The sequence below is a fragment of the Schistocerca cancellata genome, chromosome 1 (genome assembly GCF_023864275.1).
Source record: "Schistocerca cancellata isolate TAMUIC-IGC-003103 chromosome 1, iqSchCanc2.1, whole genome shotgun sequence".
In the NCBI taxonomy this organism is placed as follows: Eukaryota; Metazoa; Arthropoda; class Insecta; order Orthoptera; family Acrididae; genus Schistocerca; species Schistocerca cancellata.
Window position 1 is genome coordinate 11,740,508 of NC_064626.1, and position 27,090 is coordinate 11,767,597.

Sequence of the window (27,090 nt, forward strand, 5' to 3'; positions counted from 1 at the left end):
ATAGGTGCGCATAACCGATAGAGCAACTCCTGGTGAAGCCTGCGCATCATTCAGTTTACATATTTGTAACCGCACTGATACAAACGAAGGATCGTAGGAAGACTGCTGGGAGTGTCGAGCATCACTCCGAGAGCAGCTAAGCAGGGAAGGACTCGATCTGTAGATGGCAGATCTTACTAGGGAAGGAATATACGCTGTATGTGACTGTGTAAACAACCGAGCAGAGCTGACAAAACTACTGCTCCTCAGTGTCTGGTGGACTGTGCCAGACAATAAAGACGCGAAGAGCTGCAGGGTGTGAACCGGAATCTTTCTCCGTAAAAAGTGTGTCGAAAATGTTGTCAAACCACAAGGTGGTACTTAAACTTGGCCGTTGTCTTACTGGTTACAGATACCTGAGTGTCACGTTCTTAACATTCGGCAGATTGAGAAGTAAATTTCATAGAGAAGTGATTAAAAAATGTTATTTGGAGCCATTCATCCTCCGTTCGTAGGCGAAATACATAAAAAGGGCCCTACTACCTAGGTAGGCTGTGGAAGTGATTGCTCCGCGTTTAATCATATCCTCCCCCCTCCCCCCCCCCCTCTCAGCAACCCCAGCTCCTCCCCGACACTGTTGCGTTGGCAGGAGCAGCTAGGGTAAACAATTTCTCGCCGATCCTCGGCTTCCGTCACGTGGCGTCGCCTGCTCGGCAGATCCCGCTCTGCTGCTGCGATAGGGTAGGTGAGCGGCAGAAGGCCTGGGCTGTCTAAACTGAAGCCGCGACTCGCTGTGCGCAGGTGGCCAAGACGGGCAGCAACTCGGTGACGACGCAGCCGCCGGCGCCGGCGGCGGCGCTGCTGCAGCCTGCCTCGCAGCAGATGCAGCAGCAACAGCAGCAGCAGCAGCAGCAGCTGTCGCCCGGCGGGAGCGCGCCGCCGCCGCCGCCGCCCACGCAGATCAACAAGATCAAGTACCCGGGGCCGCAGCACGTCAAGAAGGAGAAGCGCCAGAGCTCGTCGCGCTTCAACATCAGCAAGGACCGCGAGCTGCAGAAGCTGCCCGCCATCAAAGGTACTCTCACCGCGTCTCACTGAATCCCACGCAACGAGCCCGCCACATCCGCTTACTGCCTGCACAGCGCACACCTTCTACACGTCCCCCTTCGGAGGCGTATGTGCCGCAACGTTTACCTCCTTTGTTGCGCAAAGACGTTCGTATGCCCACTAACCCTGCGGAGAGAGCCAATCTACCGCAATAACGTATGCTGGCATTAACACCAGCGACATCAAGAAAATGCCACATTACACAGTGCGACCATTTCGCATCAGCGTCAGAGATAACCGCCATCTGGTCGCTCTGTAACTCATCCAGTAGTCGATACGTCGCGCTACTACTCAAGTTGGCAGCAACAGGTTTCACTATTGCACAACTGACAAAACTACAGACCGACACCAGACTCGGTTATCTTGTTTACCTCGAGAGTTGACTCGTAGTAAAGACTTGCGCCACTCGCAACATATAGGAATACATCCAACCATCCAAAAGCTTAAAATTCTCTGCCTCGCAGACAGCGGAGCACACGAGATGCGATGAGCTACTGCGGCACTGTCAAAGCCGTTTCCGTGTCAGAACCGTTTTCCTTTCTTAAAAAATTTTGGCAGTAGTGCAGGTTGTTTGGGGAATTACACCCTAGATGGCTCCCCGCCTACCGCGTATTCAGCCTCAGTAAACGCACTGGTCGGGTCCTCGTGTTCCCTTTCAACTGCAGCCTTCGTAATATATCCCGTAAGTCAGGTTAGATTAGTTTGTAAAGTTGCTTGTTGAGCTACCGCGGGAAATGAATATTTTCCGAATGAGATTCGACAACGTAAAAATCCCCACCGTTGCTGATTCTGTACTGTTTGACGGCGTTATGTTGAGGAGAGTGCGACCGTATGAAATTGCAGTACCGTGCGATGAAACATGTGGCGGTGCACAGGTATACAAATCTGACTTCTAAGCTACTGAAAATCATACTGCAGGTACTGAAATAAATGAACTAATTAATCGTGTAATAGTTCGCCTGTGGTGCGAAGTCATTACATCACCGAACCTACGTTTCACAGCGGAAAAATAATCCTGAAATATAAATGGAAATCAAACAACCGTGGATGCAGGACAGGCGAATGAAATGAATATAAGATCAAAATTAAGGTAATAATTAGCATTTAACTTACGGGTAACAACGTAGATGTCACATTTATGATGGCCATTGAAAGAAAGAAGTCTGAAGGACATTTACACTTGTCGTTTGTTAAAAAGACGAATGAAATTGCAGTAAAGATACACAAGTAATACTCTCACAACAACAATGATAGAGAGATGTTATAGCTAGTAACAATGCAGGCGTGGCACGTGCGATGCCCGGCTTGCCCGAGTCCTCGAGTAGACACCTGTCGTTTGAGGGCAGCGGGACTGTGAGCCAGGCGGGCGTCGCAGTGGCAGGGTGGCGCCCCTGGGGACAGTGGGCGGACTGAGCAGAGTGCCAGGAGGAAATTGGATGACGAATCATGTTACGCGCGAGCCTGCCTTTCCGTAGCCATGACTTGCGAAGAGGGACAGCCTAGGAAAAAAGAAATTAAGCAATTTACTGATTACTTGGGCGCTAGGAGACACGCTTATTTCATCACAGCAGGAAAACCTTTATTTTTGTGGAACATATCAAATAAGTTCGGCGAATTATGCGCCTTGGGGAAATATATGGAATGTGTCCGTATTTATAAAATCAGAACATGAAGCACAATGTCGAGCCTGTACCGAGCTAGGAGATCTATCCTTCGCAATTACCCCGCTGTAAAGCTGTAACCATTTATACTGCTACAACCTGTAACGCTGGAAATTGCGAATTTTGTTTTCCCCTCATTCCCTCAGGAGTTCCCCTCACGAAAGAGTAGCTCTTTCGTAGCTATCACATGTTTCATTCTCTACTCCGACAGTAGTACGCAGCAGTGGTGCATAGTACAGCCATTTAGGAAACCCTGTGTAGCCCTTGTATTGAGAGAAAGGTTGTAATTGTTCCGTTCAAGTTTGTAGGCGCGAAATGGTCAGTTCGTCACGCGCAGCAGCCCTTTGTGAGGAGCAGATTGGACGTCCCTCTGAGAGCTGTACAAAGTGGCTCGCGCAGCTCACTGTGGCGCGCTCGCAGCCCGCGCGGATACGCCCTGTGTCTGCAAATGGCTAATGTGACCCAGGGCAGTATCTTCCTGACCAGTGTCGTGAAGGATACTGAGACAACTTGCAACACTGCGAAGTTTGTTATTCCTGATGTTTACAGAGGGGGGCCAAAGGACACGGTTGACAAAGGTGCCTTCCCGCAGAAAAATAAGACACAGTATGTAGATGTGATGTTAAGCGTTACATCCCGCTACCCGTGAGGTTCCTCTGATACTTCACTTTCGATCACATGCGATCTCACTGGATTTCAGAACCTGTCTGCGGAAACCGTGGCAACATGTCTCCCGATGACGGCCCTCGTGGAAAACCTCCACTGTGCACAGACTGCTCAGACCACCGTCCCCCGAGGTTGCAAGTTTGTCTGATTCGGTCGCCCCTCAGACTTAGACGCCCGTAAGAAATACGATTGAAAACGAAAATTCGTTAAGAATGGATACAAACATTAGGAAGTCTTTTCCTAAGGTATTTTTCTACGGTTTAGCTTTTACATAAGTGAAACATGGACGATTAACAGTACACATAAAACAATGTAAACTTTCGACTTACTGTGCTACACAAGATTGCTGTACATAGCTGGGTAGATCGCGTAACTAGACAGGGAAGTTTCCCGAGAACGATGACGTGAAATCTGCAATTTTTAAGGGGTATCGCGAAATTTACAGTTTTGCTGTATAAAAATATTATACTAGGGGAGTTCAAGAAATAATGTAACACATACTTTTTCGACAAATGTCTGTTGAAAAAAATGCAGAATTTGTTTTGGGACATCATGGGAATATTCCCGCTTCAGCCCTTGTATTCACCCCTCTGGTTTCGTCAAGTTGCGATTGCTGGTGGCACTATACATGGCCTTCAAAACAGCTTATGTAACGGAACGCCGTTCTAAGTAGAGAGCTGTTGTCGATTCTCGTTTGGCGGAAAGCTATAGCATCGCCGACATTCTTAGGCCCTCGCAGAATGTCTACGGAGAGCTGTTAGTGAACAAGAGCACGGTCAGTCGTTCGGCGAGGCGCACTTCATCCTCCCAGCGAGGTCACGCGAACCTAACGTCGGAACGTTCGGATGTTCTCATTCCAGCCGATCAACGGATAACAAACGAAAACCTCGCTGCTCAACTAGACGTCTTTGTTGGTAGTGTTCACACAGTCGTCCGCCAGTTCGCGTGTGCCCTCTGGGTTCCTCGTCGCCTAACAGAAAATCATAAAGCACAACGAAGGACCGTCTGTGCGGCATTGCTCGCACCTTATGAGGCTGATAGTGACAAGATTCGTCTAACTTCGACATAGCTGATGAAACATGGATTCATCACTTCGAACCGGAAACAAAACGAGCACCGCCCCCCCCCCCCCCTCCCCGTGCCTCGTAATTCTTTCGTGAGCACATGCTTGGTTACAACAGAGCCCGAACCGTAGCAGCGTTACTTCCTTTCCGTGCTTCAAGCCTATACTTCCAGTATACTTTTCCCTTTCTGCCCCCCCCCCCCCCCCCACACACACACACATAACGAATATCTTCTGGTGTAGACCCCGCTTGGGCCTGGTACACGATTTCGGACCCTGGTTTTCCATTTCACTTCTGACGCTCTCTATACCCTTTCATTAATAAGTAAAAGGTCCCCATTCTTGGGTGTGACCTGCCACCACTTTTCCAAATACTCCAGACACTGTTGGTGCTTGAGCTGAGAAGTCGGTATGTATGCCAAGGAGAATATGTTCGTCATGACTGGGGCTCGGGGACTCGGAGCAACGGATTACTGGCCATGAGGCTGGGTGACGCCCGTGGCAGATGAGCCGCAAATGAAGCAGATGAAGTTATCTCCCCTGCTGGTGGCCATACGGACCCAGCTGTTTCTGTGGAAGATATGAACTCCTGGTTACTCTGTGGGAGGAATGTAGGGCTAAGAGGCAAGCAGAGAAATAATTCTCCCAATACTTGATTTGCACAGAGATTCCTTCTTGACCATAAAACTCTTATTCTTTGTGGAGAAAAGAGAAGGCAAGTTTTGGGAACTGGCAGCCATCTCTAAACTGAAAAATAGGCAAGTTTTGATAAAAACAGCATACCCTACCCAGTCACGGGATCTGCTCGCTTGTAACAAGCTGGGAGACTTCCTGATGACTGGCACCTCCCCACAATAGTTTAAGTATGGTTCAGGGCATCATTTTCCACAGAGACCAGCTCTTGCAGTCTGATGATGAATTAGGCGCAATCTGGGAGTAACGAGGTGTACACTTCGTCCGTAATGTCTGTAGTGGGCCAAAGGACACTAGAATTGTTACCAGTGCGTTCATCTTGGACTTTGAGGGCTATCCAATGCCTGAAAAGGTCAAGGTGATGTAGTACTGATCCAATGTGAAACTGTATTCTCTCTCCCCCCCCACCCCACCCATCCCACAGCACGATGCTTAAAGTGCTTGAAATTCTCACGCATCTTCACATTGCTGTTTTTGGAACCTCCACCTTGCTGCACTCGCTGTATAGGGTGTCTAAGGCGTTTAGCCTGACTGGGTTGTCTCCAAACACATCGTCGACGATTGTCTGGTTGAAAGGCATATGCGACACTAATCGGTGAAGAGAACATGATGCCAATCCTGAGCGGTCCATTCGGCATGTTGATGGGGCCATCTGTACCTCGTTGGATGGTGTCGTGGTCGCAAAGATGGACCTCGCCATGGACGTCGGGAGAGTAGTTGAGCATCATGCAGCGTATTGCGCACAGTTTGAGTCGTAACACGACGTCCTGTGGCTGCACGAAAAGCATTATTCAACATGGTGGCGCTGCTGCCAGGGTTCCTCCCATAATCCGTAGGTAGCGGTCATCCACTGCAGTAGTAGCCCGTGGGCGACCTGAGTGAGGCATGTCATCGACATTTCCTGTCTCTCTGTATCTCCTCCATATCCGACCAACATCGCTATAGTTCACTCCGAGACGCTTGGACACTTCCCTTGTTGAGAGCTCTTCCTGAGACAAAGTAACAATGCGAACGCGATCGAACCGCGGTATTTACCGTCTAGGCATGATTGAACTACAGCCGTCTACCTCCTCCTTGGTGGAATGACTAGAAATGATCGGCTGTCGGACCCCGTCTGTCTAATAGGCGCTGCTCGTACATGGTTGTGTTTACATCTTTGGGCGGGTGTAGTGACATCTCTGAACGGCCAAAGGGACTGTGTCTGTGATACAGTATCCACAGTCAACGTCTATCTTCAGGAGTTCTGGGACCGGTGTGATGCAAAATTTGTTTTGATGTGTGTAGATCGTCGTCCAGAGCTGACGTCGTTTAGTGAACCATTAGAATTGAACATACGGTTATAATTGCATTTGCTATGTACTGTAAAGTTTACCAACGATTATTTGCACGTAGCCATTGTGGGCCATTGTTTGTGTTATATTGCAAGCAGTGTTGCAGACTTCAATATTCAATTAGTCACAAAGATAAAGAAACCTTTTTAACTCATTTGTGTGCTTTTGTTACTAATTTGTTGGAGTGTTGTAGAAGGTTGGTTCGTCTATCCTATTACACAGCTGTATCCCAGGGTCTGGTAATAGTGGCAGGTAGAAATTGTCTTAGCGGTGTACTGCACCATAAGCCGTTTCACGAACCCGTAAGCTCAGCCTACCGTAACAACAGTGCAACTCGGCCTCCACAGCAGTAGCGTCGAGGCTTTTACAAAACTGGCGACAAGAGTTTCTAAAAGAAACTAAAGATTTGGCATAGGTGTGGATCTTATACTGCAGGCAATTTTTCGAAATTCGAACCCAAGGGGGTAAAATAAGGATGAAGTTTTTTCGAAAAATGTCGCTATTAAGGCAGTTTTGAAGCTAGACCTACGGAAATTGGTATTTGGTTTCTCGGTTGCAAATAAATGTGTGTGTCAGCATTTATAGAAATTTAACCATATGGGAGTGAAATAGTGGGTGATTTTTTAAAAATACATAGTTATTAAAGAACTACTGAAGTGTTTTTTAAAGCTACAGCTACGACAATTGATGTTTGAGTTTTCGGTTGCAAACGAAAAAAAATACGTATTTCACTGGTTTTGGAAATTCACCACCTATGGAGGTGAAACGGGGAGTGAACGTCTTTATGAAAATATTTCATTGTGCAAGCATTTCTGGAGCTAAATCTACGAAAATCAGTTTTGGCTTTTCTGTTAGAAGTATTACTGTTTTTTGGAAGTTCAATCTCAAAGTGGATATGAAGGTTGGAACTTTAAAAGTGGAAACTATTTATTTACAGCTCGTACAAAATAGATACGTGTTTCAAAGTTGTACTGGCCTTCAAAGTAGTCACCAGCACTGTGTATAACCTGTTGCCAGCGATGTGGAAGGGGCAGGATACTCTTAGCAATGCCAGTTGTGTTGACAGTTCGAGCGGCGCGGTCTATTGCCCGACGAATTTGTAGCAGTTCTGAAGCGAATGCCGTGAAGTGTTTACTTCAGTTTAGAAATAAAGTTGAACTCGCGAGGGCTTAAGTCAGGGGAGTGCAGTAGGTGGTACAGCACTTAGCAGCCCCATCAGTCAAACAAATTAGTAACAGCTTGCACTGTAAGTGCTTGAGCATTGTCCTGCAAAATGATGGTCAGGTCCTGCAGAAAGTGTCATCACTTCTGTCTCTATGCTGTTCATTTGTGGAACACAACCTACGACCTGCTTAGAGACAGAGTTGATGACACTTTCTGCAGGACCTGACCATCATTTTGCAGGACAATGCTCAAGCACTTACAGTGCAAACTTTTACTGACTTGTTTGGCTGATGGGGCTGCTAAGTGATACACCACGTACTGCACTCCCCTGACTTAAGCCCGCGTGAAGTCAACTCGATTTATAAACTGAAGGAAACACTTCACGGCTGCTTCGGAACTGCTACAAATTCGCCGGGCAATAGACCGCGCCGCTCGAACTGTCAACACAACTGGCATTGGTAAGAGTATCCTACCCCTTCCACATCGCTGGCAACAGGTTATACACAATGCTGGTGACTACTTTGAAGGCCAGTAGAAATTTGAATCACGTATCTATTTTGTACGAGCTGTAAATAAATACTATTAAATACTATTAAAGTTCCAACCCTCGTATTTCATAGCGAAAGCATTTTTAAAGGAAAATCTTCGAAAATTGGTGTTTGCCTTCTCGGTTAAAGATGAAAAAGAAAAAAAAACACGTGTTTCACTGTTTTTGGAAATTCAACCCCTAAGGGGTGAAATAGGGTCAGACAGATTCAGTGACTCATCATCGCCCAGCCCAAACCGTTAAGGATAGAAACTTTAGGTTTGGAGGGGACGTGGATGTTATATTGCAGGTATCGTTTAAGAAGCGATTGCCCGAAATTCTACTCGTAAGGTGGTGAAATAGAGGGTGAAAGGCAATGCGAAAATTTGCCTCTATTGAGGATTTCTTGAAGGTAGAAACTACGAAAACTTTTTTGGTTTCTCTGTCAGAAAATAAAAAAGTACGTGTTGCCGCACTTTTGGAAATTCAGTCAGTAAGGGGATAAAATAATGGGTGGAAGTTTCCTTGAAAATAAATAATTACTAAAGAAATACTAAAAGATTTTTGAGGCTACGTCTATGACAATAGGTGTTTGAGTTCTCGGTTAGAAATTAAAAAAAATGATTTTGGGAATTCAACCTCTGACTTAGTGCAGTAGAGGATGAAAATTTTTAAGAAAATATTTCGTTACGTTAAAAAAATTTAAAGCTAAATTTATAAAAATTGATATTTCAGTTCTCGGTCAGAGATAAAGAAATATTAGTTAGGGGAAGGAAGTTGCTATGGAAATATCTCCACAAGAACGCAAAAGGCATGATCAACAAAATTTTGGATTCCAGGTACCAGAGTCGCTTTTTGATGCGAAGCACGTACGGAAGAAACAATACGTATACATCCTTAATTAGCCTGAAAAGCTTAGGTGGTGTTGCAGTTTTTGAACAACATAAAAATTCGGTTGAGTAAAAACAAAGTCTTATGCAGTCTACGCGAGCGAAGCAAGGGGCGCTAAGCTGGTACTACGAGTAACTAAAAGGCCTTTATGCTTGTAAATAGGTAACATGGATCTGTACGTAATTCCTTCTCCACTCCTACTGCGACGTGTGGTCTCTCTCTGAAATGTGACTCAAGAACGTGTGAACCATTTTCTTTGTAACAATAAATCTACACCTATATTCACACTGCAGAAACCACTGTGAAGTGCATGGTAGAGGGTACTTCCCCTTCAGTTAATAGTTATCCTCCTAGTTCCATTAACAAATAGATTGTTGGAAGAATGGCAGTTTAAATGCCCCCGCTCGCACTTTATTAATATAATGTTGTTCTCGAAAACTCTGCGGTATCGATACGTAGGAGGTTGCAGTATATTCCTAGATTCATCATTTAAGGTTGGTCCTTGCTAATTACTAAACACACCTACTCGGTATGGTTTACCTCGGCTTCAGGCGTCTGCCAGTTCAGTTTCTTCAGCATTTCTGTGACGCTCTTCGCCATTGGACTTGACCTGTGACCTATTTCGAAACCTCTGACCATTCGTTAGTCCTATTTGGTACAGGTCCCGCACACTCGAACAGTATTGTAGGATAGGTCGCACGAGTGGTTGGTACGTAGTCTCCTTCGTAGACTGTCCGCTGCTCGTGGTCTCGCTTCCAGAGAACGGGGTCCCGGGTTCAATTCCCAGCGGGGTCAGGGATTTTCACCTGCCTCGAGATGACTCGGTGTTTGTGTTGTCCTCATCATTTCATCGTCATTCGTAACAGTGGCGAGATAGGACTGAGCAAAGGTTGGGAATTTGTACGGGCGCTGATAGCGGCGCAGTTGAGCGGCCCACAAACCAGTCACCTGCTTTACCCACGACTGAGACTCAGTGATATTTCCATTTCATGTCGCTACAAAGTGTCAGAAATTACTACATCCCAATACCAAATTTTGCACCTGGAACATTGGTAATGAAGAAAGAGAGATGTAAGCTGATTACAGGCATATGAAATAAAGTTCCTCGGAAATAGGATAGGAATAACAAGGAGAGAGAGGAGGAGATATGAAGGATTAAGGGGAATATTGAAACAGGAGCTCTTGCTGAGTCATGTAGAAACATCGACGCTAAGATGGTAGGGACGCGTTCAGAAAATGGAAACGATGATTCTCAAGAAGGTACATGAAATTGAGATGCGGAGGGAACGACCTAGAGGAAGACAGAGATAGGTGCCTGGAAGATGTGAACGACTGTTCGACACACTCGTTGTTGAGGCGAGGGCTGTCTTTCACATCCGTCGATGACTCTCCATCCAAAGTAACTTGTTGCGTCCTTCCAACCAACAAATTCTCAGTCCAGTCACAAATTTCGCTCGATACGTCATGCATTAAGTAGCGTAGCTGTGGTCCTGAATCAACTGCTTCTCGGAAATCGAGAAGTACTGAATTTGACTGGTTTCGTCCATGGCTTTCAGGATGTCGTGTGAGAAAATTGCGAGTTAGGATTCACATGGTCGATGTTTTCGGAGTCCGTACAGTGTGGCATGAAGGAGATACTTCAGCTCAGAATATGTTCTAAGGTTTCAACAAAAAAATGGATCTCGAGGGTATCGAACGTTAGTTTTGCGGTTTACTTCTGAAGCCCTTGTTGTAGATGGGCGTGTGCAGTGCTTTGTTCTGAAGACTGGACGCGGGTTTTTTGTTTGAGGTGGGTTAAGACAGAGGCGAACTCTGTCACGTGCTTGGTATACTATTCGCTACGAATTAGGTTGGCTCCTCAAGCGTTGTTCAGTTTTAGCGATTTCAGCTGTTTCTTAACACCGCTGATACTATTGTCGAGAGCCCGGATTTTCATGCACTATCAAATCGTAAAACATGCATGCATTCATGTTGTATATCACATCATTAACCATCCACAACGACGTATCAAAACAATAAGAATGTGGTATCAGAATTCAGTTCTAAACAGTAAACAGCAGTCAGTTTTTCCAGATTTTCTTTACTTAAACTCATGCGTTCATCGCGCTAAGCATTTTTGGACATAGAAAATGACCTTTATACTTCACAAGAATGACAGGTGCATACTTACTTGAAGAAATTTCGGACAAAAGATGAAGTTGAAAGACAATTAAGTTTTCGCTACAGAACGTTTGTCAACTTCGTAAACTCAAAATTACGATGTGATCGGATAACTTTAATTATGTTATCTTACGCTACAACACCTACTTCTCCATAGGAAAGGTTTTTATTCTCTTCAATAATCGTTACCCGTAACTTCCCACCTTCGTTATTGTCGCAGGAAAATTAGTAAAATTTGATTCTATCTAAGCCCGGTGTTTCTTCAGATGTGTTTTTTGGAGTGTCACTTCCACGAGTTAAGTTAGTGGCGTCGGGAGTATTTACGAAGCAAAACCTCGAGAGATAGGAAAAAATAGTGGGCAGTAACTTAAGGCATTTCAATAGAATGAAGCATACAGAAGTTAACTTGAATAAATTTGTTGGAATGTGCGGTCTCGTACCTTCTCAACGTCATCAAAATCATCACTGTAAAATATGGCAGCATTTATCCAGGTAGCCCATCTGATTAAAATAGGTTGTTGTGGCAAAGCTAAATGCGCCAACACGGACAGGTGCTCTGGCAAATACCTTCGATAGGAAAAAGAGTCAACAGCGTGCCTTAATTAATGCTGTGAAATAGTCAAACCTTCGTATCTTCTGCGTCTTTTTTGTGGAGGATACCAGCGTATTCACATTGTCTATTTTGTACGTACTGTTTCAGTTACACGATGTAGTGCATGTGCCAAACATGTAGCCAACCTCTTTCAGGTTGGGATAAAATATTTTAATTGTATTCCTGGCCTTCGTCGTATTCGAGGCAGAATAGCTTAACAGTACAACCGTTTTTTGTTTAAATTTATTGGCAAGAATTACAGTGACTTCTACCGAAGTCTATCGAGACGAACTGGGGCGCTCGAGTCAACTAAGAAGTGTACAGACTGTAACAAAATTCACGAAGTTACTCGTGTTCTACACTTTAGGCGTAATTCGCACGAAAAAGAAACAGTATTAAAAGATGCTGTAGTGAAAGTTACTGTAATATATCCACCGAAACCAGAAAAATGATATATGCATTGTACATGTCTAAATTCGTGCATTTAGTATCCAAATGCAAAACCATGCAAAAATGCACACAACGTGCATTAGCGCGCATATCCAGGCTCTGCCAATATCTGTATCACTCATCCTTGCCACGGTGCGAGAGTTAAATAGTACTCCTGGATAACGCTGCATATCATTGTCGTTATCTCCAAGTGAATAAATGCGAACATCATACAGTTGCCTATTAAGATATACGTTAATAAGACTGATTACGGTGACACCGCGCAAGCATCTTCCGTATTGGGACAGGGTGCGCGCCATAGACGAAGAAAAAGCAAAATCGTTAAAACAAGTTGAAGGAATGCCACACGAGTTCGAGGGTCGTCCACAAAGTAAGTTCTGTTTCTATCCGCGGCAGCGCTACGATCGCAGTTCGGAGCGTGGCGGCAGTTACTCGGACTCAAAAGAGAAGACTTGTACGGCATTTTCAGATCGCTGCTGCCGACGTGTTCTTTGTAGTGCTTGTTTATAATGTCAGCCGTAATTGAAAATGCCAGCCATGTGAAATGAGATCTGTGATTCGTTTTCTAAATGCAAATAAAATTAAACCAAAGGAAATTCATCCGCAAATTTGCGGGGTTTACGGACAAAATGCTATGAGTGATTCAATGAATAGAAGTTGGGTCAGACTGTTCAGTGAAGGACGTGACAAGTGCACGATGAACAACGAAGTGGACGCCTGTCTGTGGTTGCTGATGAACTGGTTCACTCAATTGAAGAAAAGATTAAGCACAACCGTAAGTTTACACTTAATGCCCTTGCTACGGAAGTTCCGCAGATCTCACTATTACTAATTCATGAAATTGTTACTGAAAAACTGAAATTTCGAAAACTGTAGTCATGTTGGGTACCCAAAATTATTACTGAACAAAACAAAAAACAATGGATAGGCAGTGCACTTCAGTTTTTGACACGTTACAATGAAGGAGATGATGCTTTTCTTTCGCGGTTAGTCACGGGGGATGAAACTTGGGTATCGTACGACACCCCTGAAACAAAACGGCAAGCAAGACATGGAGGCACACTTCATTCCCAACGAAGTTTAAGCCTAAGCAAATCTTGACACCTCGAAAAGTCATGTGCACCGTTTTTTTTTTTTTTTTTTTTTTTTTTTTTTTTTTTTTTTTTTTTTTTTTTTTTTGGACAGAAAAGGCATTTTTCTGATTAATTTCTTATCATGAGGCCAAACAATCGATGCACATGGTCACTGCGAGACTATTAAGAAATTGCGCCGCGCAGTACAGAACAAGCGCCGAGGATTACTGTCAAAAGGTGATGTTTTTTTTCTTTCCACGATAATGCCCGACCTCACACGGCGAATGTGACCAAACAAGTCTTACCGGAATTTCACTGGGACGTGTTTGATCATCCTCCGTACAGCCCGGACCTCGCTCGTAGCGACTTTCATCTCTTCTTACACCTAAAATCTGTCCTCGGTGGTCAACACTTGAACGGTGATGACGAGCTGAAAGAACATGTTACCACATGGGTGAGAACACAGGTGGCAAGCTATGAAGCAAAAACTTGTGCCATGCTGTGACAAGTGCCTACAAAATTTCGGAAGGTATGTAGAAAAGTAGTTTAATAGTTGTAGATTTTTGTACAATAAATACTTTTCCTGTGGCTGTACACGTTTGTTTTATACAACCAAACGGAACGTACTGTTTACTGGTGATCCACGGGGCTCGGACAGGGCGCCACAGTGGGGGGCGTGTCCAGCCAGGCAGCTGCCCTCCAGCCGTACTCGGTGCACCTGATATATCCGGCGGAGGACACAGTGCCGGCTGCTCTGGTTTGTCTGCTACGGATGCCAAGCATCCAACTCGGACACTCTGAGCAGATGGGGACTTGCGTAACTCGAATGTCTTTGGTGCACCCGGCATCGCGTGTCAGGCAGTGAAGGTGAGCGGCGAGCGGACCTAGCAGCTCGGGTTGCCTCCCGCGGACGTAAATCGTGGGAGCCGTAGCGGCGCTCGCTCCATACGCTTTAACTGTTTGGTTGAGAAGCGTAACCCAAATCCAGGGTGTTCCGTCTCGTATCTTGCAACGAATATACACCGAGGTGGCAAGTCGTGGGTGGGATAGCGATATGCACACGTACAGTACAGGTGGCGGTAACACCTCGTGCACGAGGTGTAAAACGGCGGCGCACCGCTAGGGCTGTCATTTGTACTCGTGTGAAAAACTTTCTGACCGCGCGGTGGGAATTAACAAAAGTTGAACGTGGAGTCGTAGTTGGAACTAGAGGCATGAGGTATTCCATTTCGGAAATCCTTAGGGAATTCACTGTTGAGAGATCGACAGCGTCAAGACTGTGCCGAGAATACAAAATTTCAGGCATTACTTCTCACCCAGGACAACGCAGCGTCCTACGGCCTTCGCGTAACGACCGGGAGTGGAGACGTCTTCTTAGAGTAATCATCGGTAACACACAAGTCACACTGCGTGAAATAACCGGAGAAATCAGTGTGGAACCTACGACGAACGTATCCGTTAAGGCTGTGCGGCGAAATTTGGCGTTAAAGGGCTATGCCAGCAGACGACCGACGCAAGCGCCTTTGCTAAAAACACGACATCGCCTGCAGCGCCTGTCCTGGAAAACCGTGGACGGGTCAGGTGAGACCCGATTTCAGTTGGTAAGAGTTGATGGTAGGGTTAGTGTGTGGCACTGTGCAAGCTGGTCGTGGATCTGTAATGGCGTCGGCTCTCTGTGCGTGGTTCATTGACTGGAAATGGTTGCGTTCGGCTACTTGGGCCATTTGCAGCCCTTCTTGGACTTCATGTTCACAAAGGAAGCTGAAACTTTTATGGATGTCAATGCGGTATGTCACCGGGTCACATTTGTTTGCGAATGATTCGAAGAGCGCTCTGGACATTGCGAGCGAATAATTTAGCGAAGCAGGTCGCCCGTAATGATAGTTAGTCGAGAGGTAAGTTCGTGCACACAATCCTGCACCGGCAACATTCTCGCGACTGTGGGCGGCTGTAGAGGTAGCACGGCTCAGCGTTTCTGCAGTGGACTTCCGGCGACTTGGTGACGTCATGCCACATCGACTTGCTGCAAAAGTAGTTCCTGCATAATATTAGGTGAGATCCCGTGACTTTTATCACCTCTGTGTAATTTAATTCCGTGCCGCTCGGGAGTCTTTAGCGGCTGTTGGCTGCACCCACAGACAAGCACTGTATTGGAAGTGGCATGGGGTCCAGGTGATGCCCAGGTCTGGAATGGCATCTCTGCTCTTTCGGGACCTGTGACGCGGCTGCCCATTCTGGTGGAGTGCAGGTGACTGAGCGACGCCACTGCACGGGCAGAGGCTAGGCTGGCTGCGGCGGCACACCGTCACTGGCCCGAGTGTTGCGCATCGTCTCTGCAGTAAGGGATCTGGTTGTCGAGTTTCTAAAGAGGCGCGCAGACCTCGGCGCTTGAGGCCAGTTGTGTGGCTCAAACCGCCCCAACAACTACAACAACAACAACCACCACCAGGCCGTGACAACGACGTGCGGGTAGAGTGCAATACTGTCAGCAGCATACAGCGAAAACTCGCGAAACAAAGGAAGATGTAAAGCGAAAGCAAGCTTTCTTATTCAAACAGATTTTACATGATTTCCCCTATATTGTATCTTAATAGTCTCTAAAGTCTAAATAACGTACGGCATATTTCCTCACACACTAACATATCGTGTACGAAGGTTAACATCGCTGTTGCGTGGTTGGACTTCTACCTTCATAACAGAAAATGCTCCGTTACAGGGTAGTAATGTACAGGGTTATTACAAATGATTGAAGCGATTTCACAGCTCTACAATAACTTTATTATTTGAGATATTTTCACAATGCTTTGCACACACATACAAAACTCAAAAAGTTTTTTTTAGGCATTCACAAATGTTCGATATGTGCCCCTTTAGTGATTCGGCAGACATCAAGCCGATAATCAAGTTCCTCCCACACTCGGCGCAGCATGTCCCCATCAATAAGTTTGAAAGCATCGCAGTTCTGGCACGTTTCTTGATAGAGGAGATTTAAACACTGAATCTTTCACATAACCCCACAGAAAGAAATCGCATGGGGTTAAGTCGGGAGAGCGTGGAGGCCATGACATGAATTGCTGATGATGATCTCCACCACGACCGATCCATCGGTTTTCCAATCTCCTGTTTAAGAAATGCCTTTTCCGTAAGATTTTCCAAACCGTCGGCTGTGGTACGTTTAGCTCCCTGCTTGCTTTATTCGGTGAAATTTGCCCGCACGCGTTCAACCGTTTCTTCGCTCACTGCAGGCCGACCCGTTAATTTCCCCGTACAGAGGCATCCAGAAGCTTTAAACTGCGCATACCATCGCCGAATGGAGTTAGCAGTTGGTGGATCTTTGTTGAACTTCGTCCTGAAGTGTCGTTGCACTGTTATGACTGACTGATGTGAGTGCATTTCAAGCACGACATACGCTTTCTCGGCTCCTGTCGCCATTTTGTCTCACTGCGCTCTCGAGCGCTCTGGGGGCAGAAACCTGAAGTGCGGCTTCAGCCCAACAAAACTTTATGAGTTTTTCTACGTATCTGTAGTGTGTCGTGACCATATGTCAATGAATGGAGCTACAGTGAATTTATGAAATCGCTTCAATCATTTCTAATAGCCCTGTATTTATAATTCTCTCGCTTTGTTACGCCAGTGACACTGGTTAATGTGAAAACACGTTAACAGCGAATAAGCCTGTGGTAAGCAAGCACCAATACGTGTACACCGCGGAGTAATGCCAGGAGCCCTGAGTAGTGTGACGGTTGCCGAGCTTACCACAGCGCCGTGCGTTCAGTGAACCCGTGCACCACGTGCACGGAGGTCAGAACTTCATCAGTACAACTGTGAACACAGATGACACCGCCGGAAAGACAACCCGAGACCAAACGGAGCAGTAGTGAATGCAGGTTTGAGTGTTTACCTTGTCAGCAACAAGTATCGCGAGAAAATGCAAGAAGTTTGTTTCCAAGCGAGATTCACAGCGCGTAGTATAGACGGCTACACCTTCGTGGAGATACCGTAGAGACACAAAAACAAATAGGGGTACGAAATCAGAGGAAATTACTCTGTAACGAACCCTGCAGGACACGGGTTCCTTACGCTAAGATATTCACGAAATATCTCTGAGCAGTCTCCGAAGTTTTGTCGGTGCAGTTTGGGTTCACTCTAGAGATCCCAGTGACACTGTTTCTCGTGGTGAAATTCTATGTAGGCCCGCCGTAGTCGAATGCCAGCTCCTGTTTCTGACGAAGTCGTGGACTGCACAGTTTCCGACTCTTGTCTTGGCTCTTTCCAACCTGTACTGACAAACGGCCTTGACACAGGTTCTGTCAGTTTTTTTATGCTCAGAAAGAAAAGAGAGATACAAAGAGGACTGCACACATCGCAAGTAGACACGATTCGCGGTGTACTTTTCTGTTGCGTAGAAAAGATTGAAATAACAAAATATGTGGTAAAAGACTAAATATGAATCACTACCTAAAGCAGGCACTGGATGACGTGGTGACGTGAAACACAGGTTGCCTTTACAGGCTTCCGAACAGTGTGGTGGCGGGGGGAATCACGTGTAGTGCCGCGAACATTCTCCGCAACAGGTCACACTCGATATCTCGGACTTCGCTTTATTCCATTTCGTTTCGTTGTGAGCGACTGAAATTATGATGTTAATAGATTGATTTTTTTTATGCATGGAACCCAGACTTCTCAACGTTCTTTGTCGATCGATTCGAAACACACGATTCTGCTTTCAGCGAAGTGAAAAAGTCCTAATCGTAACAACGGTTACTATTCTACGTTTACCTCAAACTAATGAGGCAAAAAGGCATATGAAAATGATATTTTTCTCTATTGACAGTCGATCAGTAACCGCAGTGCCCTGAATTGAAAGTAGCGAATATTATCTCCGAGCATCAGAAACAAAACCCGAAGATCCCTCAAAAAAATTTGACGACCGGGATGAGTCGAAACGCACAGAAAGCAAGATGTGTTCGCTCCTGGACAGAAGAGAGCGAACAGACCCACAAACAAAGAAAGAAAGAAAGAGAGAGAGAGAGAGAGAGAGAGAGAGAAGCACTTAACGTGGACGTAGTCGGTACCAGCAGACTGACAGTGAATGAGATATCGCCACGATCGTTCAGACTCTCGTGGTGCACGCAAAGCGCTTCATAGAGTCGTCGCCGAGAAATAAAAACTCGCCTCTTGTCGCAGTTGCGTAAAGTACAACGGTAACTACGTAAACTCAGCTGCTTCCCCTGGTGCTAGCACTGTCGACTTGAAATAAACGATGTACCGCTCTACGAAGTTGAGAAAGAACATTTGGAGAAATTGTGGCGTTTCAACCGTGTAGTTTCTCTGCTTTGAGGTCACAGTGATTGTTTCCCCATGCGGAAGTTCCTTTTACTAACACCGAACGCCATTTACGCGCTATGCGATGTTGATATCCGCGAATTAGGGAGATAATTTACGTTTATTAGTTTCAAAAAGTGAATACACTCGAGTCTGGCTTTTGATTCGTCAGAAACACTGTCGACACGAGTGTCCCTGCATAACCTCGGGAAATAATGTGTGTGCCGAAGCTCAGAGCCTATCGGGTCCTTGACCACACGCGGCCCAGTTACATCACTGTGACCACCGCACATGTTCGGCGTCATCGAGCAGTCATCTCTCACAGACGGTAGGTGGAAACACTAGTAGGCGTGTCGGGGGAATGCGCAGAAAAGCACAGTAATGCAGAAACGCAGTGTCTTATCTGACGTCCAAAAGGGCATGATCATTGGATTTCGGGCAAAGCGTGGAAGCATGTTAGAAACGGCTAAATTTGTGAACTTTAGACGTGCCGCCACGGTTAAAGTATACCGTGCCTGGAAAACGGCGCTGTCCAAAACTATCATCGAGGCAACCGTGGTGCACCACTGGCCATAGAAGACAGGTGCGAACGACGGCTGAGCAGATGGATGAGGGCGAACAGGCGTGCAACTGTTGAGCCACTTGCTGCCCAGATGAATTCTACCCGACGACAGTTCGGCGAAGGTTACTGCGTATGGGCCTCGGCAGCAGGCGTCTGCGCCTGGTTCGTGCTTCCTTGCTGCCTGCTGTTCACCGATGTCGAAGCCTGCAATTTGCACACCAGTGCCGCGACTGATCGTCCACAGGGTGGCGACGGGTGGCCTGTCCAGATGAGTCAACTTCTGGAAGCAAGCACCCTGCAGGAACCTTTCTAAGGGCCCAGGTCAGAGTAGTGAGTTGTGGTCTGGGAACGTTTTCGGATCATTCCACGGTCATATCGTCATTCTGGAAGATACATTGGGGTGACATCGTCATTTTGGAAGGTACAGTGGATCAGCACAAGTATGCACCAACCATGGGGACCCTGTTCACCCCTACATGTAGCCGGTTTTTCTTCTCCACGATGGAATCTACCAGCAGCACAATGCAATAAGTCACAGTTCGCAGTGTACGTGCGTGGTTCGAAAAGCACCAGGGTGAGTTTACTGCACTCCCCGGATTTAAGCCAACTGAGAATCAGTGCGACCACCTCGACCCTGGATGGTGGTCCGCCGTCAGCAGTCTCTTAGCGGGCAAAGTCTAACTACAATGCTAAGAAATATGACCCCAAGTTGTTCCGCTCCCTGGCCACACCATGTTAGGAACGCTAGGCTAAGGATGGCAGTGAAGCTTATTCGCCCCAGTACCTCGTATGTACGAGAGTTGATCGATAATGTTTCATGTCCATGAAGCCTCAGTTTTTTGTGGATCATTTGGAGGACAAGTTTATAGAGGTGGAGGGCTTGTCCAAAATCGCCCTGGGTCAGTTTTGAAAAAAAAAAAAATCCTCTGCCCAGTCACGGGCATCATTCGCTTGTGGCAAGTTGCGGGATGTTTCTGGTAGCATCAAGCCTCATAAGAGCTTAAGTATGGTCCAGGGTATTACATTCCACAGGAACTTCTTTTGCAGTCTGACGACGAGCTGGCACCAGTTAAGAGCAGCGAAGTGTTCATTTCGTCCGGCGCGTCCATCGGAGTCCGAGGGATAGCCAGGTAGCCACCGGTGCCTTCATCTTAGCTTTCGAGGGTGACACATTGCCCCAGAAGGTCGAGGTGATGGTCTACCGTTGTGGCGTCGAGAAGGTCGAGGTGATGGTCTACTGCTGTGACATCAAGCCATATATCCCTTCCTCGATGCTGTGCTTTAAGTGCTGGAAGTTTGGCCATATGTCTTCCCGCTGTACTTCCTGCCCCACCTGTCGAGATTGTGGACGTCCATCGCATCCCAATACTCCGTGTGTCCCGCCTCCCAACTGTGTCAACTGTGCAGAGCATCATTCACCTTGCTCGCCAGACCGTAGGGTTTTACAGAAAGAGAGGAAAATCATGGAACATAAGACCCTGGACCGACTGACCTACAGTGAGGCTACCAGGAAATTTTAGCCCCTACATCCTGTGGCTATGACCACCTCATATGCCGCTGCTACGAAAACAGTTGTCGAACCCATCACTTCCTCGAATTCCTGTCGCCTCTCAGAACCTGGTGACAATACTTGTCCCCTTGGGTGTGGGGGAGGGGGGGGGGCACTTCCCTCCCTGTTGTTCCCGCACCACCTACTTCGGGAGCAACACCCCCTCCTCGGCCCCCCCCCCCCCCAACCATCGGAGATTTCAGTCCCCACTTTTGAGCCAGAGAAGCGTAAGGGTTCGTCGGCTCCTCACGCTAGGAAGGGGTCCGGTCCCATGGGTCACTTCCCTTCGAGGTTTCTGCTAGTGGGGAAAAATGACGCCTGCTAGTGGCTGAAGAGCCCAAAAGCAGCTGGTCGTAGGACTTCACGCTCATCCTCAGTCTCGGAGACTGATTCGTGAAGTCTACTCAGCCAGGGAAACCCAAGGAACAGCGCGAGAAATAGAAAAAGAAGGCCCCCAAGAAAAAGGAACTTCCAGTGTCACCCACACCACTGCTAGCTAAAAGCTCCGCGTCTGAACATGGGGTGGAGCTTCTGGCGTCCGCTGACGACCTGGATTTTGCCGGACCCTAAGACACAATGGATATAGACTGCTCAGGCAAAACGTCGGTGGCAGCAGGTGACCCTGAAGTGCAGACTTTCTCACTGAGTGTTTCATGCCTTCCCAGTGGAACGATGTCATCCTCCAGTGAATCTGCACTGCCCTCCAGGAAACCTGGTTCTCGGCAATGCAGACCCCTGCCCTCTGCGGCTATAAGGGATATTACAGGAACCCTGGCGACTATAATCGAGTGTCAGGTGGAGTTTGCGTTTATGTCCTAAACTCAGTCTGTAGTGAAACTGTGCCCCTTAAAACCCACTTGAAGCTGTGGCTGGCGGAATAAGGACGACACAGGAAATAACTGTGTGCAATCTATATCTTCTTCCAGATGGTGCAATACTCCTGAATGTATTAGCTGCACTGATTGATCAACTCCCTAAACCTTTCCTACTTCTCAGAGATTTTATGCCCATAACCCCTTGTGGGGTGGTACCGTGCTTACTGACCGAGGCGGAGATGTCGAAACTTTACTATCACAGTTCGACCTCTGCCTCTCCAACACTGGGGCCGCCACACATTTCAGTGTGGCTCATGGTAGTTACTCGGCCATTGATTTATCAATTTGCAGCCCAGGACTTCTCCCATCTATCCACTGGAGAGGACGACCTGTGTGGTAGTGACCACCTCCCCGTCTTCCTGTGACTGCCCGGGCGTCAGGCGCACAGACGCCTGCCCAGATGGGCTTTAAACAAGGCGGACTGGGAAACTTCCACCTATGATGTCACTGTTGACTCTCCCCCCATATGGTAACATCGATGTGATGGTTGAGCAGGTGACTATCACAATCGTTTTTGCGGCAGAAAACGCGATCCCTCGCTCTTTGGGGTGCCCCGGCGAAAGACAGTCACTTGGTGGTCGCCGGAAGTCGCTGAGGCAATTACAGAGCGTCGGCGAGCTCTACAGCGGCATAAGCGGCATTCTTCGCTAGAGCGTCTGATACCCGCTAAGCAGCTGCGCGCCAGTGTACGCCAGCTTATAAATCGACGGAAACAGGAGTATTGTCACCTTCCCGAGTATGGACGAAGATCAGACGTTTTTTTGGGTACCAGACCCCAACAGGTGTCCCTGGCGTTACCATCAATGTCGTGCTATGTACCGACGCAATCGCGATTGCCGAGCAGCACTTTGCCGTAGCCTCTGTGTTGGAGAATTACCCCCTATCCTTTCGCACCCTCAAGCGGCGGCTGGAAAGGAAAGTCCTCTCGTTCACCACACGCCACAGTGAACCCCCTAACGCACCATTTACAGAGTGGGAGCTCCTCAGCGCAATTGCACATTGTCGAGACACAGCTCGTGAACGGATCGGATCCACAGTTAGATGATTAAACATCTCTCGTCTGACTACAAGCGACATCACCTCGTCATCTTCAACCGGATCTGTTGCGTTGGCATCATTCTATCGCAATGGTGGGAGAGCATCAAACACGGTAAAAACCCGCATGATGTGGATAGCTGTCGGCCCATCAGCCCCATCAACGTTATTTGTAAGCTGCTGGAACGTATGGTGTGTCGGTGGTTGGGTTGGGTCCTGGAGTCATAGGCCTACTGGCTCCATGTCAGAGTGGCTTCCGCCAGGGGCGCTCTACCACTGATAATCTTGTGTCCCTCGAGTCTGCCATCCCACATCTTGTTGCCATCTTTTTTGATCTACGCAAAGCGTATGACACCACCCGGCGACATCATATCCTTGCCACGTTATGCGCATGGGGTCTCCGAGCCCCGCTCCCGGTTTTTATCCATAATTTCGTGACGGTCCAGATTTTCCGTGTCCAAGTTGGTGCCTTCCATAGCTCCCCACATATCCAGAATGGGGTCCCACAGGGCTCTGTATTGAGTGTATCACTATTTTCAGTGGCCATTAAGGGTCTAGCAGCAGCTGTAGGGCCGTCTGTCTCACCCTCTCTGTTTGCAGGCGACTTCAGCATTTCGCACTGATGATGTTCCAGCACTGGTGTTGCTGAGCTCACTACAGGTAGCCGTCCACAAGGCGCAGTTTTGGGCTCTCGCCCACGGCTTCCAGTTTTCGGCCGCTAAGTCATGTGCCATGCACTTCTATCGGCGTCGTACCATTCATCCGGAACCAGAACTTTACCTTAATGACGATCCACTCACTGTAGTGGAGACATATCGATTCTTAGAGCAGGTTATCACTGCCCGTGACTTGGCTTCCTCACCTTCGTAGCATAATCAGAAGTGCTGGCAGCCCTCCGTTGCCTGAGCAACACCAACTTGGGTGCAGATTGCTTTATGCTGCTGCAGCTCTACAAAGCCCTCCTTCAATCCCACCTTGACTGTGGTTCGGCAGTGCACCACTGTTGCGTTCTCCTAGTGACGGGAGCTTTTAGGACGAGTCCGGCGACCAGTATCCTGGAGGAGGCCGGGGACCCTCCATTGTAGGTCAGGTGTGCACAACTGCTCGCCAGTTACGTTACACACATTCGTAGTTCTCCTGAGCATCCGAATTACCGTTTCCTTTCCACCCGGGGCAGTTCATCTTCTACATCGACGGCTCAGGCCAGGGCTAACGATTGCGGTTCGCGTGCAATCCCTACTGTCTGAACTTCACCACCTGCCATCCAGGTCCGTACTCCTCCGTGGTGTACACCTAGGCCGCAGATTCGTCTGGACCTTTTGCATGACCTTAAGGTTTACTCCTGCTGTCCTCTGCTGTCACTTCGATTCTATTCTTGACGTGTTCTGGGGCCCTGAAGTTGTTTGCATCGACGGCTCGATGGCTGATGGTCATGTTGGCTTCGCCTACGTCCACAGAGGCCATTTTAAACAGCACTCCTTGCCAGTTAGCTGCAATGTATTCACTGTAGGACTGGTGGCCATCGCTCGTGCACTTCAGTATATCCGTTCATGCCCCAGGGAATGGTTTCTTCTGTGTACTGTCTCCTTGAGCAGTCTACATGCTATCGACCAGCTACCCTTGCCATCCTTTGGTAGCATCCATCCAGGAGTCCACTTATGCCCTGGACTGGTCCCATCATTCAGTGGTTTTTTGTGTGGACGCCAGGACACGTCGGCATCCCAGGCAACGAACTTACAGACAGGCTGGCCAAACAGGCTACCCGGAAACTGCTTCTGGAGATGGGCATCTCTGAACCTGACCTGCGTTCAGACTTAAGTCTTTCTCGGCTTTTGAAGACGGAATGTCATAACAGTACATACAACAAACTGCAGGTCATTAAGGAGACTACAAATGTGTGGAAGACTTCCATGCAGGCCTCTGCCAGCTCCACATTTGCCACGCTTGGGCGACCCACGGTTACATCCTGCATCGTGAAGCCCCGCCTGAATGTCGGCGCGGCGCCCGGTGCACAGTGGCCCATACTCTGGTGCACTGCCCCACTTTGACTGCCCAGCGACGAAGTCTTGGGTTACCGGACTCGTTGCCGCTAATTTTATCTGGCAACGTCTCATAGGCTGATTTAGTCTTACGTTTTATTCTTGAGGGTGGGTTTTATCATTTGATCTAACTTTTAGCGCCTGTCATTTGTCCCCCCCGTGTCCTCCACACTAGTGCTTCTAGGTTGGGGGTTTTAATGTGTTGGCTTCTCCATTTTTATTCTCATGGTCAGCCAGCGATTGTAATCTACTTTGTTGTTTTAATCTCTTGATCCCGTTTCTTGCGTTTCTGTGCTTTTCTTGTCCCCTTTCGTCCATTTGCATATTTGTTGCCCTTCATCGTTATGATTTTTCCTTTCATTCCATTTTGAGTTATTAGTCTCGATTACTTTTTTCTCACACTTGTGGCATTGGTTTTTTTTCTTTTCCCCTCGGAACAAGGGACTGATAACCTCGTAGTTTGGTCCCTTTCCTCCTCTTTTAATCCAACCACCCACCCACCCACCTTGACCGGTCTGTCCGCGCGCGTGGATCGTTGAGCGAGAAACCTAGCCACACTGGAGTTCGCACGGCTCCACATCCCAGTTCATACCTCCCGGAACTTGACGGGCTTTTTCCTGCACGCGTCACAGCGATCCGCCTTACTCGGGCTTCTGACAGGTGGTCACTTTCGTGTGATGGAACAGCGAAGTTCCTTTGAGGAGGCAGCTCTGGTCCACTGGCTGCCCAGTGCCCTAGTGTTCCTATTACTAATATATGGACGAAGGTCTCCCTGCTGGTGCCTCGAGACTAAACTAACACTTCCTAAGTTTACCTGAGGTCTTCATTCCCCCTGCCCCTGACTGATGACCATAGATGTTAAGTCCCATAGTGCTCAGAGCCCCCTGCCCCTCATCTTTAGGTACATCAGTCTACATAATTTTCCGTTCCAGCAGCGGTTATGTATATATTAATTATACACTCCTCTCATTTAACAGGACATAGCCAAACGGAATTCAGACAAATCACAGAATTATTTCTTGTGGGCCTGCAGCGTTGTAAATCCCTTGTAAAGACCAATTACCCCGTTATAATATTTTATTCAGCTGTTCTTACGACTAGGAGCTGATCTTTTCACCGTGTTTTCCAACCTCCTGCAAAACATATAATATGTCGATACATAATTTTTGTATGCTTTCATTAGTTAGTTAAAGGAATTTTATTAATTACAGTTACTGAGCGCTATTTTTGAGCTGTTTGTTTTAAAAAATTGGCAGCTTCGTAATGATGTACTATGTTACATCTCTGGTTAATTAATCTGTGGTCGCGAGAGGAATTTCGAAAGACACGTTGCTAATACAAAGGCGTTATTACTTCAGTCGACTCGCTCGACGAGTGGAAGTATGCGCGGACCGCTTGTAGAACAGCTGTCGGGTACTAGCTGGCGCAGAAGAGTACGGAACTCGACGTGGCTTGTTAGAGAAGAAGGGTAAAAATTCTGATCCTCAGAATTGTTTAACGACACGGAAGACATTCCTGGCAGTGTCGCTCAAACTAACTTCCCATCCGCAGCCAGTCTGCTGCTCTGAATCTTCCTCCGTGGCGACGGCGGGTGCCGAGGCTAGCAGAACGACCTACGCTGACGAGCCAGAACGTGACGACCACTTGGCGCCTGGCGGCGTTGCGGGCAGAAAAGTGTGTGAGCGGAGCAGGCGCGGACGGGGGGCTGGAAATGTGGAAAGCCACTTGGACAAAGGGCAGCCTGTGAGCGGATATCTCGAAAACGGCGAAGCTAGTTGGATGTTCACGTGCTACTGTCGTGAGCATCTACAGAAAGAGGTAGGAGGACTGGAACTACCGCTAGGTTGCAGGCCCACGACTCTCCACAGAACGTCGTTTTCGGAAGCTTCTCTGCTCCGTAAAGTAGGATAGACGGTGATCTGTGGCATCTCTCCGTGCACACTGTCCAACGTGGAGCCCCGCTGCAGTCCACCCCTACGTGTTCACATGTTGACCCGACGACATCGCCAATTACGACTGCAATGTCAGCGGACCATAGGGATTCGACCGTCGATAAATGGAAACGTGTCGGTTGTCCGGATGAATGACGTTTTCGCTACATTATGTCGACGGTCGTCTCCACAAACGGCGGCTCGGAACGTGCAGCGAGCCACGGACACAAGCTGGTGGAGGCAGTATTATGCTGTGGGAGGCATTCTCGTGCGCGTGCGTCGACCTGTGGTAGTAATCCAAGACACACTGACAGCTGCGAACCACGTGCATCCCTTCGTGCTTGACGTTTTCCACGACGGCGGTGCCTCATTCAGCTGTATAATTGTCCGTGTTTCGGAGCTACAACCGTTGTACGGT

The 27,090-nt window shown here is 47.6% G+C and overlaps 1 protein-coding gene across 3 annotated transcripts in view; it reads left to right on the forward strand.

Annotated features, from left to right (window-relative positions):
• LOC126164076 (serine/threonine-protein phosphatase 2A 56 kDa regulatory subunit gamma isoform) overlaps positions 1 to 27,090 on the forward strand; it is a 382,345-nt gene that overhangs the window by 153,555 nt on the left and 201,700 nt on the right. For all 3 annotated transcript variants that reach the window (XM_049920208.1, XM_049920210.1, XM_049920211.1), the window contains one exon: positions 781 to 1,054. In XM_049920208.1, coding sequence (XP_049776165.1) covers positions 781 to 1,054 — 274 coding nt within the window. The remainder of the gene's footprint in view (positions 1 to 780; positions 1,055 to 27,090) is intronic.